Here is a 19,709-nt window from a genome sequence, read left to right on the forward strand (position 1 = left end):
GGAATATGTGCCCTCAATGTGACTGAGGCACAATCCAAACAGCTAGAAGCCTGGACAGAAGGAAAAGAGAAAAGGCTAATTCTCTTTCCCTGAATCTTCTCCCCTCAACCCCAACCGCACACCCTAGGAGCTGAGACAGCTTTATTCTCATGCCCTTGGACATCAGAACTCCAGGCTTTCAGGCACTTGGATTCAGGGACTTACACCCATGGCCCCTTGGTTCTCAGGACTTCTACCTCAGTCTGAGAGTTACGCCATCAGTTTTCCTGGTTCTGAAGCTTCTGGACTTGGACTGAGTCATGCTACCACCATCACTAGGTCTCTAGCTAGCAGACAGCCTAGTGTGGGACTTCTCAGCCTCCATAATTACATAACCCAATTCCCTCAAGACAAGACTTCTTACATTGGTTCTGTATCTCTGAAAAACCCTACTTCAGGCCTCTTATAATGGTGTGTAGTAAGTTTTTGAAGCTCACTCCAACCCTCCACTGAACAGAACCTCTGTACCTTTACGCTATGGAACAGTTGGAGAGAATGGGAAATCAGCTCCTCAATGAATGCCCAAACCACAATCCTCCCTGTAGAACAGTTCTGTTGGAGGAAGAGGGGAATAGGGGTACGGGTGGGGGACAAAGCTGTAAAAATGTAATCTGCCAAGTGGGTATATTTAGTCTTCCACTCAGAAATACTATGTATCTCCCAGTTACATCTTACAGGTTTGGTTTGGTGTCTGGTTTTTGTTTTTTTGTTTTTGTTTTTTGCTTGCTGTTGTTTTTTGGCAGGCTCGTATTATTTTGTGCCTCTTATTATACACAGGTCTTATCAGCTGGGTGTGGTGGCTCACGCCTATAATCCCAGCACTTTGGGAGGCCAAGGCAGGTGGATCACTTGAGGTCAGGAGTTCGACACCAGCCTAGCCAACATGGTGAAACCCCATCTCTGCTAAAAATATGAAAATTAGCTGGGCATCGTCGTGGGCACCTGTAATCCCAGCTACAGGAGCGGCACTTGAACCTGAGAGGCAGAGTCTGCAGTGAGCCAAGACTGCGCCACTGCACTCCAGCCTGGGCAAGAGTGAGACTCCAGCTCAAAAAACAAATAAATGGGTCTTCTTTTATTGTTTCCCAGTTGATTACTGTTAATTGTTCAGGAACGGTAACTAATTTTCAGTGTACTCCTTTAAACTTTCAAGATATTAAAAGCATATCATCTACAATTATGTTGGTCTCTCTCCCAAATTTTTCATTTTGCTTTCCTATTCTTTGACATTAGCAATAGCTTATCATGTAACTGATGATAGCAGGCAACATTTCACTCCTTAATTGAAAGATTTATTTCAAGAGCTGCCACAAAAACATAACCCTCACTTGTGGTTTAAGCACTTTAAAGTATATGGAAAAATTCTTATTCTAACACGTTAGAAATGTCTTCACTAGGAATAAGTATTTAAATTAAGCACATTCTTGGCATCTCCTAAAATCATGACTTCTAAAATTGATGTACGTTATATTTTTTCCACACTATTTACTTGAAAGTTTCCACTCTTGTAACAATTATTCTCTTTTTAAACAGAAAAGATTCCTAAATTTGGAGGCATTAACAGAAGCTTTGTTAAACTAGTCAAAAAGCACCTCAAAGATGACTTCATGAAATACTTCCTCCAAGATACTAATTACTTCTCAATTCTCCACTTATTGAGCAAGGCATACATAAATTAATAAACATCAAACTCAACCATTTCAACTCTCCATTATAGGGGAAATTTTTCACTAATGCCATACTCTGCTAACTAGCAACAACCACCACCATGAAAAATCCCCCCAGTAAGTTTTGCTGGATGAGATCCCCAATGGGTCAAGGTAAGTATGCTGACACCAAGGATCCTAAGAAGATGCTAAGGCAAAGAACAGAGCGAATGTCCCAAATGGCTCTGTTAAGAAAGTTAAGGAAGGAAGTAGATGTCAATGGTGAAAAGGAAACTTATTTTTTAAAAATCAAGATAAGTTGTATGGAATTAATATATAATATTCTGTTTTTAATTCACCTCCATTTTCTCCCATCCCAAGAATGTCTATTACTTTTTCTTAACAGCTATTTCAAATCACTATACCTAAGTCCTTTTCCCATCGAACCTGGACATAATTTCTCACAGCATTTCTGCTCTATCTCATTTTTAATCCCTTCATAAGTTGCATTATTCTTAGCACACAAATGACCTATTTTACCCACTAACCACTGTCATTACATTTACAGTCTCTTCATTTTTATACAAATACATCTACACTAGAAACTTTATACACATACATTTTAGTTCGTACACTTTGTAGCTCTTTTACACAGGTGAAGTACATCACCAAACTTATCAAGCTTGTGTTTTTTAATAAAAATCCCACTCTGAAAGCAGACTTTAGGGAATTCAAGCAACAGTTGGTAAACTATGCCTGGTAGCCCAAATTCAGCCCACTTCCTTTTTGTAAATTGTTTATTAAAACATAGCCACACGAATTCATTTATATATTGTCTATGGTTGTTTCTGCATTGTGAGAATTGAGTAGTTAGGACAGAAACTAGAAGGCCTACGAAGTTTAAGTTATTTATCTGACCCTTTATTGAAAAAATTTGCTAGCCTCTCCATGAAAACATTTTTCATTAAAAAACCTATTACATTTCAATTCGTATTACTGAATACTTAGCAAGATAAATTCTTTGAAAAGTGAATTTTTTTAAGTAGATGCCAAATAGTGAGAGACGCATTTCAGTGGAGATGGACAAATTGGAAAAAATAAAACCAATTCCTGACCCAGAATTTCAACTGCAAAACTAAAACTAACTCTTCAATTGTAATAAGAACCTTGAACTACTGAATATATTTTGGAAAGTCCTCTTTGAAAAACCACACACAAAAAAAGGATACAGGATTTTGTTTTGGATTTTCTGCGATGGCAATAATGAAGCTCAAAGCAGGTTTGCCTCCCTCAGAATAACCCTAAGTTAACAAAATCAGAAAAAGTTCCAACTAGAATATCTGCAGCACGAAGCTTAAATGGCTGTTAAAACTTTAAGGCAAGAAGTACATATCTTGACATTATTTTCCTGATAGGGCTATTCTGAAATGTAATTTTATAGTGTGAATATTAGCAGGAAAGTTCCTTCTCTCTCCTCTCTATTTACAGCAAATGATGCCTCTGTAACAAACAGAGCGTTTTATGTATGTAACAAACAGAGCATTTTATTTTTATTGCCGTTAGGGCACTGAAGACTATAAGCCTCTCTATGGCTTACCTTGCCAGCGTAACCACAGTAAAATTATGGTATCTGTTACCTTTCTTAAACAATATATCATCTATGATTTTGGGAAGAAAAAAAATCCCACACTTTATCTTGTACAGTTAACTAGCATTGAAAAAACACATACACTTTAAAATCTGTATTTCCTAGTTAGGGAATAAAATGTCCATTAGATTTTAGCACAGTAAAAAAATTATTGTGTAAACACAAACTTAAGATAAATTTAATTGAAAATGCTCATTACAGAAATTAACAATGCTTACCATTCTTTAAACACCATATACATTAATATATACTGTATATTTCCAATTAACTCCATTCTTAGGCTCAATTTAAGAAACACAATTGTAACATTTTATACAAAAAATACTTCACTAAGAAAGTAGACAAACTGCACAAAACAGTACAAGTATAATGTGCATAGCAAGATAGCTTGAAGCATTCTATGTATGGCTTTCTTTAAAATAAAACTATTAGGGGAATGGGCCCATTTGGGACCTACTGTTACAGTTGACATATGTAAACTGTTTCACATCTTTTTTAGGCACTTGCTAACAATAGTGTTCAATCCCTGAAAAACGAATTTACCTCAAAAACAAAATCTACATCTGAAATAAAAACCAAGAAAATAATATGGGTAAAGTCTTATATATTCCTTTTAAAGTAAACAACCAGTTTTATTAGTGCATGCACAGAACTAAACTGAAAGAAAATAAACTTATGCCAAAAATTTCTGTGCAAAATTTACATAACTAAAAGGTACAAAAATATGTACAGATTTGTTATATACAGAAAAGAAGCCCTGAAGTTTTCATCAATCAATGAAAATGTCATTAACACTTGTAACAATGTAACAAAAAATCATATAGCACGTAATTTTGTAATACAAGAACTCCATCATCCAAAGATCCACAAAATTTGATCCAAACTTACAAGGTGAAAAATCTAAATCTATGATTCTGTTGTCATCATGAAAACATCCATTTTAAAACTCTGTTGGGCATGTCCCTTAGGAATCTATCCTAAGGTTTTATGTACTGCCTCTGGGTCCACTGTTGATGCTTCCTTTTTCAAATGCCAACAATCTGTATATATGTTTTGGGTTGTCAGTCACACTAAGCAGCAGCTAACCGAAATGGTTTGTCCTAATTTGGACATGTTCAAATAATGAAGTGAATACAGACAAAAATATGATCTTGCTTCAGAACATTGTTTTGGTAAAAAATTTTAACTTTCAAGAAAAGCCACTTCCTTGGAAGTGCTCCTATGTTCCATTCTTTTTAAAGGGATGGGAACCAAGAAGAAAAAATGGCCATTTGTTTATGGTGGACAAACAACTTAAATGAGATAAGCATAGTTCTGTGCAAGGGGATCATCAGAGAATATAATCAAATTCACAACTATGTTCAAATTCTTTAACCAAACTTTCAATGAGACAAAAAGTTTAAATTCTTCTCTTGAAGCTGCCCATCTACTGCAACGTTTGACGTCATTTAGAAAAAGAAAATCATCAGAGAGTGTTCCCAATCTCTAACATGTGACAGAGTTCAACTGGAAAACAAATTTACTTGCCAAAAACTCTTCAAGCATTATATGAGGTGTAACTGTAGTGAGTTAAATGTACTTTCAAGGAGCCTAATATCCTTCAAAATAACTATATTTAGCAGACATAGACTAACTTCTTTACCCAAATTCTCTCAAAGTATCTTCACAAATGTGAGAAACTCCTTCAGTTCTATGATGAAAGAGCTCTCCATCTCCAGAGGAGCTACACTTAGATGCATAAGGCTGGTGGAAGAAGAGAGGGAATGGGGGTGTCAGCCATTACCCTCTACTAAGAGTCACTAAAGAACTAAAGTGGGAAAATTGTTTTATCAAAATTTTCTTTAGCCCTAACTTCCCAAGAACACATGTTTAAAAAATTAAATCAAGGTACTTCTGTGCTGTGATTAGTTTCTTTCAAAACTTCTGAGTGCAGGAATAGCAGTTTCAAATATCATACATACAACTTTTACTCTTCCACAGAAAGATAATCAACTTTTTAAGTGTTCAATTTCAGGTCCTATACTGAAGTAGAAAATGTCTGCATTACAGTAATTCAACCCATTGTTTTCTTCTAAGGTAATTTTACTTTTCTTTTCCTTGGTAATTATGGTAAACTATTCTAACATGTTCCAATCCCGAGTAGCTTCCATTAAATGTCTCTGCCCATGACCAGCCCAAGTATCCTGATTGTCAAATACTCTACCACAAAACCAACAGTTAAATTTAGCCTTCAAAATATTTTCAGAGGTAGTCTTCACAATCTGGTAATTGTTTTTGCTTGTCTTTTTCAGTGTTAATTTTAGCACAAATCTTTCTTTCACAGAACTAACAGGTTTAAATGTTTTGTGCCTCTTGGAAAAATCATCGTAAGTTGTTTTAGGAGGGTTATAACAAACTGGTTTCAGTAAAGCATTTATAGTTCTTTTTGACAATGAAACCTTAAGTACACGTCCATTAAATTTAGCAATAGTTTTCATTACACTTACTACTTCTGGTGCATCTGCATCAGGATGATTCAAAACTACAACTGGTTGGTTTCTCCTAGGACATTTCACAAGCTGTTTAGAACTAAAAGGGAAAAGCCGCAAAGTTCTGACGGAATCTTTTGAAAGCCTAGGTCTGCTAAATCCAAATGTTTCACGGACATCTTCAGGTTTTGCCTTTTCTTTACACTTTCTATGCAATGTTACTTTTCTTCTTGGAGGTTCTTGGTAACTATCCCTACACTTTCGTTTACAGTTTCTGTTTCTAGATACAAAGGCAGTTTCAGAGTCTTGACTTCCATGAGTTTTTGTTTTTGAAAAAATTTTTTTGGAAGTCTTTTTTCTATTGAAGTTCCTCTCAACTGTACAATTTGTTTTACACCTTAATACTCTGGACTCTGAACAGTCACTGACACATATTGGTTCCTCAGAAGATTCTGGGCATGTTGCAGTAGAAGTTATCACAATTTCATTTGCTGGCATTAAGTCATCTAGTAAGAAGGGTAAGGCATCTCTAGAAGATTCTGGCTCTTTCTGCTCTCCTCCTATAATCTGATTAGATGGTACATTGTCTTTTTGCAATGAGGATGCAGAGTTGCTTACTGACAGATTATTAGCAGCAGTCACATTTAAAACAGGGTTAAAAATTTTCAGCAATATTCTTTGTGGTGTTCCTTCAGGTTTCTTTGGCTGTATATTTTGATAAGTACTATTTTGGACTAATTTGGGCTTAAGCAGCTCAGTTTTATTTGGCATCACACACTTTAAAAAAACAGCTTGTTTGCCATCAGGCAAGAAGGTATAAAGAGGTGGTTTTGGAAAAATCTCATTCTGCTGTTTTACTGAATCAGAGATATTCAACTTAGTGCTCTGTTGCTCGGATAGCATGTTAGGAATAAGAACAGCTTTCACAGAACTTGTTGGTTTCAAAACGTAAGGGCCTTTTAATGGCAAAGTATTTTCTGAGCTACTTTTCATGCTCAAACAACTGCCAATGCTGGAACAAAGTCCAGGTGTAAGACAATTATTGTTTGGTTCTACCTTCAAAATAGGTGTTTTGCAAGGCTCCTTAGTCATAGTTCCATGAGCTTGGGCACCCTCGGTTTTGACAGCGGAAACACCTTCAAGTTTCCCATTATTAAGTGTTAAAATCATCCCAGGTTTCTTGTTGACAACAAGAGAAGCAGGGATACCTTGTGAATTAACCAATGGAAGTGCATTTCCGGGAATAACTGGTAGCCCAGGCTTGTTAGTAATGTTCAGTGGTATTAAAAATCCTTTCGAAGTCTGAACAATTATAGTTTTTTTTTGTTCTGAATTTAAAACCGGACTCTGCACATAAAAAGAACCTAAATTTTGTGTGGTGGCTCGTAGTTTGTCTTTTACAAGCTGCTGTGTTATTATTGCATCTGACTGAGTCTTAAGTAATGTGCCAAAACCTGAAATTCTAGGCATCTTCTCTGAATCTCTCACATCTTGTGGCATTGATGGCACTTGTTTTTCTTTTCCAAATTTCAAATTCAAATCATTTGTAGGCACATTAATACCCACACTGCCAGGTGGAACTGGGAACATGCCTTGCACTTTGAAATCTTTCGAAGATTCAACAATTTTGCTTTCTCCCTCATGTTTTTGAAATGACTGGTCACAATGAAGTGGTAGGCCTTTATTTGGAGTGTTACTAGAGTCTTGTTTTACATCAGGTTTTATTTTCAATACATCCTGAAGCAATTGGTTTACTTCAGGTGGCAGAAATTCTGATGCCTGTTGGCTCTGGAGAGAGAAAACAGATGTGATTCTAGGCATCATAGGTGAATCGACATTAGAAAAGTCATCCCATTTAGATTTTTCAGTCGCACACTCTAAATTTTGATTTTCATTACTGTACAGGTTTTGTCCATCAATGTTTTGTCCTTTTTCTAAAACATACTGTTCTTCAATTTCAGATTTTGCTTTTAAAGTTCCATCTTTATCATTTAAAAGGCTAATAGATGCTAACAGACTATCTGGTTTTGAGGTCTCCTGCCTCACTAGTGATAAAAATGATTCACTAATTGGTTGTTGGACAACTGTTTTGCTGGATGAACATTCTCTTTGAGGGTTTTCATACACTGCTGTTCCTGAAAACCTACGACGTTTATTAGAATTATTCACTTTTGAGTAATTATGAAAAGGTAATGATCCTTGGTTGGAGGACTCAACAGGTAGCTCAGAGTTGACATAATTAATGCAATAATTATGCATATCTCCACTGCTGTATGCATTTGGTTTGGCAACACAGTTGACTTTATCTGGACTTTTAATGGTGGTACCTAATACCTCGGGGTGACTCTGAGTGAGATTATTTCCCCAGAAGTCAACATTATCTCTCGTTTCAAATTTTGTGGTCAAATTCACTGATGATGTAACCAATTCTGACGTTGTTGACAAAGAAGATACACTTTTCTCATTATCCATTGTTTGAAGCTTATTATTCCTTTGAGATATCAAAGTCATTTCCTTTTCTGAACTTGCTTTCCCTGAAAGTATAGAAGATGAACACGAAAATGGAGTAGCTGCTTTCATATAAACTGTATCATTTAACTCAGTTGTTACTCCTGTCAAAAATCCATTAGTGTCCAAAGTCTGGGGCTGCAAATTAGCAGTACTGTCCTTTGCAGCACCTGAGTGTGAGTCTGGTGAACATACATTTTGTTTGATAGGCACCAATTTTAATACAATATGCTGTTTTCCATCCATCATCTTGAAGCCCATAAACTTAGCACTATAGTTAGGGGGAACTGTTATTTTATTGTTTTTCAGCATTAACAGTGTAGGTCCTAGTACAGCAGTCTTCATGAAACCTGAACTAGCATTTGGTCCCTCTTCAGCTTTATTACCTTGCCCAGTGGACACAGGAGTTGGCTTCTCTGACTCTGATTCAGGGGCTTTATCATTATTCTCACAGTGTAGTCCTTCACCCTTTTCTTCACTTAAATGCTCTTGAACAACATGGCTCTGGTCTTCAGATTTAGTCTGTGTTTTGTTCATTTTTTGAAGCACTTGTGTGTTCTTTTCTATAATTCTATCACTTCCACTGTTAATTTTCTTACGTTTCCAGAATGTCTTCCTTGATGCACCTATTTTATATCTTTTCAGTATTAGCTTAAGTCCTGCTGAAGTCTTTGCCATTCTTTTTTCATATTTGTCTTTTTCCAGTTTTTCTTTTGCATATAAATGTTCTTTGTGCAAAGTTATAACATGTCTTACAAGGTGTTCTCTCTTGGTGGCACCATAGCTACAATATTGACAAGTGAAGGGAAAAGTACCAGAATGAATATGAAGGTGCTTCTGAAGCTCTCCTTTGGTAAAACATACATGATGACATTTACCACACTTATAATGAATTTCGTTATGTCTATGAATGTGCTGAACAAATGTGCCAACATCCTGGGTGGAGAACTTACACTTTTCACATTGAAAATTACCATTAACACAATGTGTGGATGTGAAATGCTTTGTCAAGTTCAGTAAAGTATATACACTCTCATTGTTACAAATGTCACATTTTACTAAAGTGCTTCTATGGGTTCGTCTGTGTTGTTTAAATACCTGAAAGTCATTTGCTGAAAAGCTACACATTTCACAAGGATATGAAGGTAATTCACCATGGTGCCACATTTGAAAGTGTTTCTGCAAATCATTTGGGCTGTATCGAGTGTTGTCTCGGCATTTTAAACAGCTGAAATTGAGTATTTTTGCAGACATTTTTATACCCTCTTCTTCAGCTCTCTCAGACTTATGAAGCAATGTACACTCCTCTACACAGCTTACAGTCTTTATACTGATAGATTTTCTTGCAGTCTGCTGTTTACTCTGAAATAATTTTCTGTATTTGTCAACTTCATGTTTCAATAGGACTTCATTTGGAATATTTATTTTTGGCAAATGAATTTTCACATTTTTTAGTTCATAATGAATACTTTCTGAAATTTTTGGTTTAAGTACTGATCTATCAACTATCTCATTTTTCACATCATAATCTTTTTTTAAAGTTGTTTGTTTTTCATCACAAAATAACTCTTTCTGTTCAGATGGCATGATTTAACCAAAAAAGTCCCAATTTCTTTTTTTCTGAAAACTCTTGAAGTTATCTGTAATTTAAACAGGAAACGATACTGTGTAGAGACATCTTCAAAATACAGGATTTTTCCCACAATAACTCACCTAAAATTAAACAAAGAATTGAAACTCTCATCACAAAAAATAATAGTAAATTTTGTATCTGTAAGTTCATTTTGGCACAAAGTAGGAATGTTAATCAAAAACACAAATTAAATATACAAAAGACTTGTTAAGTATTTTAAGAACAGCTTACCAAGAAGTAACAGTTTGAAGTAAAAATAACACTAATCTGGAAGTCAGGAAATGCAAGCTCTAGTTCCAGCTCTGCTGTGTGACCTTGGAAAAGCTTCAACTTCTCTGGACCTCAGTTTCCTCATCTAAAGAAAACCACAGTTGGATAAGTACGCTCAAGCACTAAGATTTTTATATTAAGGTGATAACACAGTTTTTAAATAAGACTTTAAAAATCTCAGAATCCTAAAAAGTTCCAATTACTCACATGTGGTTTATCCATATACTATTAACTTTTTCATTTGCTTAGTTGATCTAATAGTTATTCCCTGTGAGAATCCCAACAGACTTCTCTCCAGATTTTCTACTTCCTTAGCTCCTCAGAGACAATCTACACTTAAATTAACAAAAGCTTCATTCATCTAACAGAAACAACCAAAGACAGTATCTGCTTATCATTACTAACAGGTTAGCAAACAAACAAACAAAAAGAACAAAAAGGAAGAAATTTAAAAGAACAGCAGCACCATTTTCCTGGTGTAGTCCTAAAGTTCATCTACTTACTACCTTTCTGGTTCCCTACCATTTTGCTATGTGGATTTATATCCCTAGAACTCTAGCCAGATGACAGCAAGGAAAAGCCCTTGGCAGATTAGAACATACCCATCACTACCTACCTGCATTAATTCAAGCACTTACTGGTCATGTTACTTTAGACAAGTCTCAACCTCTGTGTCTTAGTTCCTTCATCTGTAAAATGGGGGAAAAAATTAGTACTTCCCCTATGTCTTTCACAATGTTGTTGTGAATATAAAATGAGAAAATATATGTAAAAATATCCTTAAAAGTGCTATATAAATCATAGCTACCACTATTACTCTATGTGATTATCATATATGGGACATAACAATATATTGTTGAAACAGGAATCTGAATACTGAAGGTTCAGTCATTAAAATATCAAACTGCATTATTAGAAAAATTACATGTTTTTAATTTTGTGCTATATATATATGAACAGACAAAATCAGATAAGCTAAACAAAATATAGTATAAATCACATTAAGCTCCCCATCCATAAATGTCTAGCCAAAGGTCTCAGCTTTAAACTTCAATTAATCTAAATGCCTATGAACTTTAGTGTTTTAGAAATCCTTTACTGAGGGAATGATTAAAAGTTGAGTTACTTACATATTAAGAGATCTACAATAAATTAATCAGAAGGATACCAATTACTGAACTGTTTTACATGCCATGACTAATACAGTAAAATGTGAATCTAGAATGGGATGTTTAATACAAGATGAAGGCCTTATGAAGGGTTTTTAGGGCCCTAAAACAAGAAAAGCTGAAAAAGTAACTGGAACTGTCAGGAAACCAGGAGAAAACGCTGAGAAGAATTATCTGACTGCTATTCTTAAACAAAGATGGGGCTTACAGATGATTTCAGAATGACTAGCAAAGCAGAGCACTTGCCTTTCTAGGAGAATGAACTAGACGCTAATTACCAATAAGAGAAGGGCTCTACAATCCAACAGTCAGGTTTTAACTCACTGCTTTGTTAAGAGAAAAGAAAAGAAAAAAAAGAAAAGAAAGAAGAAAGGAAGGAAGAAAAAAAAGAAAAGAAAGGAAGGAAGGAGGGAGGGAGGGAGGAGAAAGAAAGGAAGGAAAGAAGGAAGGGAAAGGAAGAGAGACAGACAAAGAGAAAGAAAAGATTGATGATAGGGGCTCACTCTGTCACTCAGGCTGCAGTGCAGTGGCACCATCACGGCTCACTGCAGGCTTGACCTCCCAGGCTCAGGTGATCCTCCCACCTCAGCCTCCCGACGTGCAGCAGGGATTACAGGCATGTGCCACCATACCCAACTAATGTTCTGCATTTTTTGTAGAGATGAGGTTTCACCATGTTGCCCAGGCTGGGTGTAGAAAGAATTATATGAGTTTATTAAAAAGAAAATAGTATTACTAAATCACGTGTTCAGTTCTCCTTCAGGGACTAGGGCAAGAGTGGGGAAATGGAATATATGTAGAGGGAGGAAATCAAACTGTCTAATCTTGTAAGATACTCTAATATGTAACTCAGGAGTCAAAATGGTTGTGAAATAAAACATAACAGACAGCTTTGGCTTCTTTCTCTAATAATGTCTCACTTAGACCTTGAGAATAGGATTATTAAAATGTAATACACACTTTTTCTGTTTGAGTATCAAAAAATTTTAGATGCCTAGCAGATGGAAACTCAGTATTTACACTGCTTATGTCCTATTTCACATTTGACACCTCTTCTGTACTACTCGAGTTTTCATGTGTTTTCACTAGTTTCAACTTCAAATACAAGAGGTTCAAAAGTTTCACTGGGAACATTTTTGTAAGTCAAAAAAATGGCATAACAATAAGGATAAAAGAGACCATCTTATTAGGAAATCCACTTAGCTCTTACTTAAGCTTGGTAACTGTTAAAGTTGAATGTCAATCTTCTTCATATTTAATGGCATATACAATATAGCACTAGAGGAGTATGTGTATTTTTAGCTAGTTTGGGGTTTGTTATTTGCCCTCAAATTTTAAGTTTCTCTAGAGAGTCTATTATATGTCTTCAATTCTGTTCAACTTGTTGCATGGAGAAGCGATCTGTGATGGTTAATTTTAGGTATCAACTTGACTGGATTAAGGAACACCTAGAAAACCGATAAAACATTACTTCTGGGTTTGTCTGTGAGGGTGTTTCCAGAGACCAGGATGTGAGTCAGTAGATTGAGTGTGGCAGATTTGCCTCAGTGTGGGTGGGCACCATCCAATCGGCCAGGGGCCTTGGCAGAACAAAAAAGGAGAGAAAAGGATTTCCCCTGCCTCTCTCTTGGAGCAAGGACACTCTCTTCCTCCTGCCCTTGGACATCAGAACTCCAGGCTCTCTAGCCTTAGGACTCCAGGACTCAGACCAGCAGCCCCGCTTTGGTTAGGCCTTTAGCCTCAGACTGAGAATTGGACCATCGGCTTCCCTGGTTCTGAGGCGTTTGGACTTGGACTGAATCACACGACCAGCATCCCAGGGTCTCTAGTTTGCAGACAACCTGTTACAGGACTTCTCAGCCTCCATAACCACACGAGTCAATTCCCTTAATAAATCTCCTCTCATGTATTTATATATCTATCAATCTATATACAGTCCATGTTGCATAATTATGTTTTAGTCAACAATGAACCAAATAAACAAACGTGGTCTCAAGAGATTGTAATACTGTAATATTGTAATTTTGCTGCATCTTTTCTACATTTAGATACACAAATACTCATCATTGTGTTACATTTGCATACACTATTCAGTACAGTAACATGCTATACAGGTAGCCTAGAAGCAATAGGCTATACCACATAGCCTAAGTGTGACAGGTTCACCATCTAGGTTTTTGTAAGTACACTCTGATGTTCACACAATGACAAAATAACCTCATGACTCATTTCTCAGAACTTATTCCCATTGTTAAACAAGGTATGACTGTGTATGTATCTTATTGGTTCTGTGTCTCTGGAGAACTCTGACTAATACACAAACCCGATATCTGACAGCAATTTATACAAAGGTTGCCACATATGGACAAAACATGTTGGCATGTTGCGAACATCTCAACATAAAAAAAGAAAAATTTTATTACAATTGTAATCCTCCAACCTATGAGCTAATGTTCTTTTTACCACAGTCCAATCTCTACCCACCAACAAAGATTGCTGGTTTTATTTATTTATTTATTTATTTAGAGACAGCGTCTCACTGTCGCCTAGGCCAGAGTGCAGTGGCATGATCTCAGCTCACGGCAGCCTCAATCTCCCGGTCTCAAGTAATCCTCCCACCTCAGCCTCCCAGGTAATAGGGACTATAGGTATATACCATCACAGTATGCTAATTTTTGTATTTTTCTGCACAGATGAGGTTTTGCCATGTTGCCCAGGGTGGTCTTGAACTTCTGAGCTCAAGTGATCCACTTGCCTTGGCCTCCCAAAGTGCTGAGACTATAGGTGTGTGCCACGACGTCCAGCCCAGATTACTGGTTTTAAATGTGCTATTTAAACTACTGCCTTCTATATATGTATTATTACAGCATAAGACTTGACTAACATCTCAATAGGTCTTGAAATAATACAACTTTGTAAAAGTATTAAAATAATCTGTAGTTTCCTATAAGAACACGGCAACTGAAAACATCTGCCTCCTCCTCCTAACTGCCTACTGAAACAACCAAACAATATAACTTAAAAACTCCTACAAGCCAGGCGCGGTGGCTCAAGCCTGTAATCCCAGCACTTTGGGAGGCCGAGACGGGTGGATCACGAGGTCAGGAGATCGAGACCATCCCGGCTAACACGGTGAAACCCCGTCTCTACTAAAAAATACAAAAAAAAAACCTAGCCAGGCGAGGTGGCAGGCGCCTGTAGTCCCGGCTACTCGGGAGGCTGAGGCAGGAGAATGGCGGGAACCCAGGAGGTGGAGCTTGCAGTGAGCTGAGATCCAGCCACAGCACTCCAGCCTGGGTGACAGAGCGAGACTCCGTCTCAAAAAAAAAAAAAAAAAAAAAAAAAAAAACAAAACTCCTACAAAATGGCTAGGAACTAGAAAAACATTCCATATACATATAGCAAGGTGTCTGACAGGAAATGGTCTGGTGAGAGGGGAGTAAAAACAAACGCCGACCCACTGCCAACCACCATTTTTAAAGAGGGAGTTCACTAGGAACATTCATCCAATCAATATTTAATGAGGATCTGCCCATTATATCCCAAGTAAGGAAGTGAGAGACATAATTCTGACTACTCCTACCCCTAAACATACCTTGGAAGATAAAGTGAGGCCTGAGTGAAAAAAAGCTGGAGCCCTTTGGGTGACAGAAGGCTCAGGCTGAGGTACAAGGAAGAAGGAAATTAATCCAGAACTTCAAGCTAGGTCCAGAGGCCAGAGTAGGGGATTGTTAGCACCAACTGTCAGGAGAGATGCAAAGAGGACATTATTTCTGAACAAAGATGAATCTTCCTACACCCACGGCTATCTTCCTCTGCTCAAGAGCCCTGTCCTTTCGCCACATAACGGAATTATCTCTACACTGTCAGAAAAATAAATGAGGTTAAATCTCAACTTCCCCTTCTCCTAACAAAAACACTGAGAAAATCTTGGTGTATTCTCTAGGAATTCATCTTAACCACCAATGCCAACAAAAAAAGATAAGTAGGCAGAAACATCACTGGATACAGCAGCTCTAAAAAGAGAAAATAATCTGAACCTTCTGAGAAACCTCTCCCCTGTTCTCCCACCCAGCTGTGACCACAATGAAAGTTACTGCAGTAAGGCCGGGAGTAGTGGCTCACGCCTGTAATCCCAACACTTTGGGAGGCCGAGGAGGGCACATCACCTGAGGTCAGGAGTTTGAGACTAGCCTGGCCAACATGGTGAAACCCTATCTCTACTAAAAACACAAAAATTAGTCAGGCATGGTGATGGGTGCCTGTAATCCCAGCTTCTCAGGAGGCTGAGGCTCAAGAATCACTTGAACCTAGGAGGTAGAGGTGGAGACTGCAGTGAGCCGAGATCATGCCACTGCACTCCAAGCTGGGTGACAGAATGAGACTCTGTCACAAAACAAAAACAAAAACAAAAAACAAAAAGAAAGTTACTGCAATTAAAACAAAAAGAAAACTTAAAAAAAAATCAGATAATAACTAGCATATTGAAAAAAAGAGCATATTGAGGGCCGGGCGCGGTGGCTCAAGCCTGTAATCCCAGCACTTTGGGAGGCCGAGATGGGCGGATCACAAGGTCAGGAGATCAAGACCATCCTGGCTAACCCGGTGAAACCCCGTCTCTACTAAAAAAAATACAAAAAACTAGCCGGGGGAGGTGGCGGGCGACTGCAGTCCCAGCCACTTGGGAGGCTGAGGCAGGAGAATGGCGTAAACCTGGGAGGCGGAGCTTGCAGTGAGCTGAGATCCGGCCACTGCACTCCAGTCTGGGCGACAGAGCGAGACTCCGTCTCAAAAATAAAATAAAATAAAATAAAAAAGAGCATATTGACTATCATATAAGAGTGAACAAAGTAGATGTAGAAGCAATAATGATTTTGAAAATGAGAAAAAATTGTACCTAGGTTTTTGTTTGTTTCCAATAAGACCTAAATTTTTAAAATCAAAGGCTCTCCAAATAACCAGGCAAGATTACAAGGTAGAAGGAGAATATAAAGCTCAGTATCTACAACTAATTCTTGTAAAAATCTTTAGCTTAAAAGATAAAAATGAAATGCTATCCAAAAAGGTGGTCATAGTTACCTTAAAAAAAGGGATTTTTCATCAGCAACACTACCTTTAATCAGATATCAATTTTTTTATTTTTATTTTTATTTTTCTTTTTGAGACTGAGCCTTGCTCTGTGGCCCAGGCTGGAGTGCAGTGGCACAGTCTCAGCTCACTGCAAGCTCCGCCTCCCAGGTTCAAGCCATTCTCCTGCCTCAGCCTCCCAAATAGCTGGGACTACAGACACCCACCACCATGCCCGGCTAATTTTTTTTTGTATTTTTAGTAGAGATGGGGTTTCACCGTGTTAGCCAGGATGGTCTCGATCTCCTGACCTCGTGATCCACTTGCCTTGGACTCCCAAGGTGCTGGGATCACAGGTGTGAGCCGCCACACCCAGCCCAAACACCAATATTAATCAGACATTTTATTCATAACTCTAAACTCGAGAAGAAAATGGAATAATATTTATATAGAGTTCTGAGATAATCCAAGATTAATTTCACATCCAGAAAAGTTCCCATATGTGAGGGAAAAGCACAATTTTAGATATGCAAAGATTCAGAAAATATACTACATATGTACTCTTTAAAGAAAAAAGTTTTGAGTAAATACTTCAGCAAATTCAAATTTAAATCACAAAGAACTCAAAAAAAGTAATATAGAACAAATATCTGTACACAATATAACCTACAACACAGAAATGAATATAAACATTGTTATTAGTATAGTTAAGAAAGCAGAAAAGACTGGATGGAGAAAAAGAACACTTGCGACAACAAATATTTAGAATCGCTTACAGCAAAATTCACAACGGAAAACAGCAGAGGAAACAACAGCAACAAAATTTTGGATACTGAAAAGCACATAAATGACCTTGCAGACAGTTGGGAAAGCTAGCAACTAACACATTTTACATTCTGAATCTTTACGAGGCCTAAGAACTGGCAGCACCAAGCAACTCCGAAATGGGAGGAAGGAGTGAGGGGGAAGCTAAAACAGAAATTTGGAGAAAGCAGGTTGACTTTTAGTTAGATGCTAAGATTCTCTTCCTCACTCTATCAAGCTATCGGTTACTGTTGTTTCCCCACTACAGAAGTCTACAGGCTTACTCTCTACAGTGGGTAAAACAGAATCTTTGTTTTCGGGGAGACCAGGCACAGGTGAGAGAGTAGGTACTACACCAAAACCAAGAGGATTAAATCACCACATACATGAGACACAAACCCTCACCTCATATCCCTTTTTTTTTTTCTGCTTCTAGGTTGGCTCCTAGGTGACAACAATCCTCCTTAAACTATGGTCTGCTGATGGTCCATAAGCCATCTGTCACCAGTCCATGACAAGGTAAGTACCGAAACCGAAAATAAACATTTATAAACTAATACAGAAATTTTCAGAGTTAGGGTTATTATCTGTTAAATCTAATAATAAAAATACATACTTGTGTTTTATATGTCTTCATTTTTAAAATTTCATTATTCTGGCAATTTATTTTTATTATGCTTTAAAACTATCAGCTGTAATAGACTGAGAGGTAAAAGGGAAAAAAAAAATCAGGCCAGGCGCGGTGGCTCATGCCTGTAATCCCAGCACTTTGGGAGGCCAAGACAGACAGATCACAAGGTCAGGAGATTGAGACCATCCTGGCTAACACGGTGAAACTCCGTCTCTATTAAAAATACAAAAAATTAGCCAGGCGTGGTGGTGGGCTCCTGTAGTCCTAGCTACTTGGGAGGCTGAGGCAGGAGAATGGTGTGAACCCGGGAGGCGGAGCTTGCAGTGAGCCGAGACTGAGCCACCACACTCCAGCCTGGGCGACAGAGCGAGACTCCGTCTCAAAAAGAAAAAAAAGGAAAAAAAATCCTAGAGCTTCACCAGTTGGAGAAGCACTGGGCCAGATTCTGGTGCCTGGCCCAGTCCAAAGAGCTCCCCACAGTGGGAGTCAAAACTTTGTGTTACAAACCCTTCTATGGGTTCAGACTGGGCTTTCCAGGAGCTTCTGAGACACAAGCAGACAGCCAAGGATTACCGGATATCTGAGAAAACCCTCTAATATTAGTTCAAGATCCAGACCAAATAAATAAAAAAAAAGTAATTTGTTAGAAACTGAGACTATGTATTAAGACAATTTTTTTTTTTTAGACGGAGTTTCACTCTTGTTGCCCAGGCTGCAGTGCAATGGCACGATCTTGGCTCACTGAAACCTCTGCCTCCCAGGTTCAAGCAATTCTCCTGCCTCAGCCTCCCTAGTAGCTGGGATTATAGGCATGGGCCACCACACTCAGCTAATTTTGTATTTTTAGTAGAGACGGGGTTTCTCCATGTTGGTCAGGCTGGTCTCGAACTCCCGACATCAGGTGATCCGCCTGCCTCACCCTCCCAAAGTGCTGGGATTACACGTGTGAGCCACCGTGCCTGGCCAAGACAATACATTTTTAAAAATTCACTGATTTCCAGGGATATAAGAAGTAAGAACAGGATGCCACAAAAAGGGAACATCAAAAGAACAAAAAGAACTCTAAGAAATAAGAAAACATAAAGAAGCAAAAACGGGCAATGGAAGGGCTGTAAGGTAAAGGTGAAATAACTTCTCAGAAAAAAACAAAACACAGAGATGAAAAACAGGAGAAACAAGGTAAGAAAGTTAGAGGAGCAACCTAGGAGGTCTAACATTTGACTAACAGGAGGGCAGGAAGAGAGTACAAAGAAAAAGAGGAAGGAAATCATCAATAAAATAACTTTTTAAAGTACTGAGCTGTAGGAAAGCAGTTTCAAGGATGAAAACGTCCACCAAGTGGACATTTTCAAGTGCTCAGTGTAAAGTACGAAGGCATATCATTGCAAAGATTCATAACAGTAGAAGCAAAATCCAGTTTCTAAAAAGAAACAAAAAAGGTCAGAAAACAAATTAGAAATCAAATAACAACAATAACAACAATAACAGATGGACAAAGACAAAGGGGCAATATCTTCGAATTCTGGCATAAAGTTTCAACCGAGAATTTTACATTTAGCCAAAGGTCTAAGTATAAGGGTAAAATGAAGACATGCAAAATCTCAAAATTTACCTGCCAGACATCCTCCCCCAAGTTGTTACTATAAGATATACTCCACCAAAATGAAAGAATAAACCAAGAGAGAGAAAGACATGAAATATATGCATTGTGAGATCAAATGGAATAGAGAGAAGTAAATAACATCCCCAAGATGATGGTAAAGGGAAATACCAGGATAACAAACAGTTGGACCACAGATCACATGCTCCTGTCAGTCCAAAGACAA

At 37.7% G+C, this 19,709-nt stretch overlaps 1 protein-coding gene across 11 annotated transcripts in view; it reads right to left on the reverse strand.

Moving 5' to 3' along the window:
* Positions 1-1,309: 1,309 nt before the first annotated feature.
* The window catches only part of ZNF518A (zinc finger protein 518A), a 76,787-nt gene continuing 58,387 nt past the window's right edge, over positions 1,310-19,709 (reverse strand). For 6 of the 11 annotated variants that reach the window (XM_031652600.1, XM_031652601.1, XM_031652602.1 and 3 more), the window contains 3 exons: positions 14,977-15,122; positions 10,174-10,901; positions 2,585-10,022 (listed from right to left, as the gene is read on the reverse strand). In XM_031652600.1, the coding sequence (XP_031508460.1) occupies positions 5,448-9,896 (4,449 nt within the window). In that variant the 5' untranslated portion in view covers positions 9,897-10,022; positions 10,174-10,901; positions 14,977-15,122 and the 3' untranslated portion in view covers positions 2,585-5,447. Of the gene's footprint in view, positions 1,931-2,584; positions 10,023-10,173; positions 10,902-14,976; positions 15,123-19,709 lie in introns of those variants that run through there. The other 5 variants (XM_031652604.1, XM_031652605.1, XM_031652609.1 and 2 more) reach the window with 4 other exon arrangements.

This window comes from Papio anubis, chromosome 11 (assembly GCF_008728515.1).
Source record: "Papio anubis isolate 15944 chromosome 11, Panubis1.0, whole genome shotgun sequence".
Classification (NCBI taxonomy): Eukaryota; Metazoa; Chordata; class Mammalia; order Primates; family Cercopithecidae; genus Papio; species Papio anubis.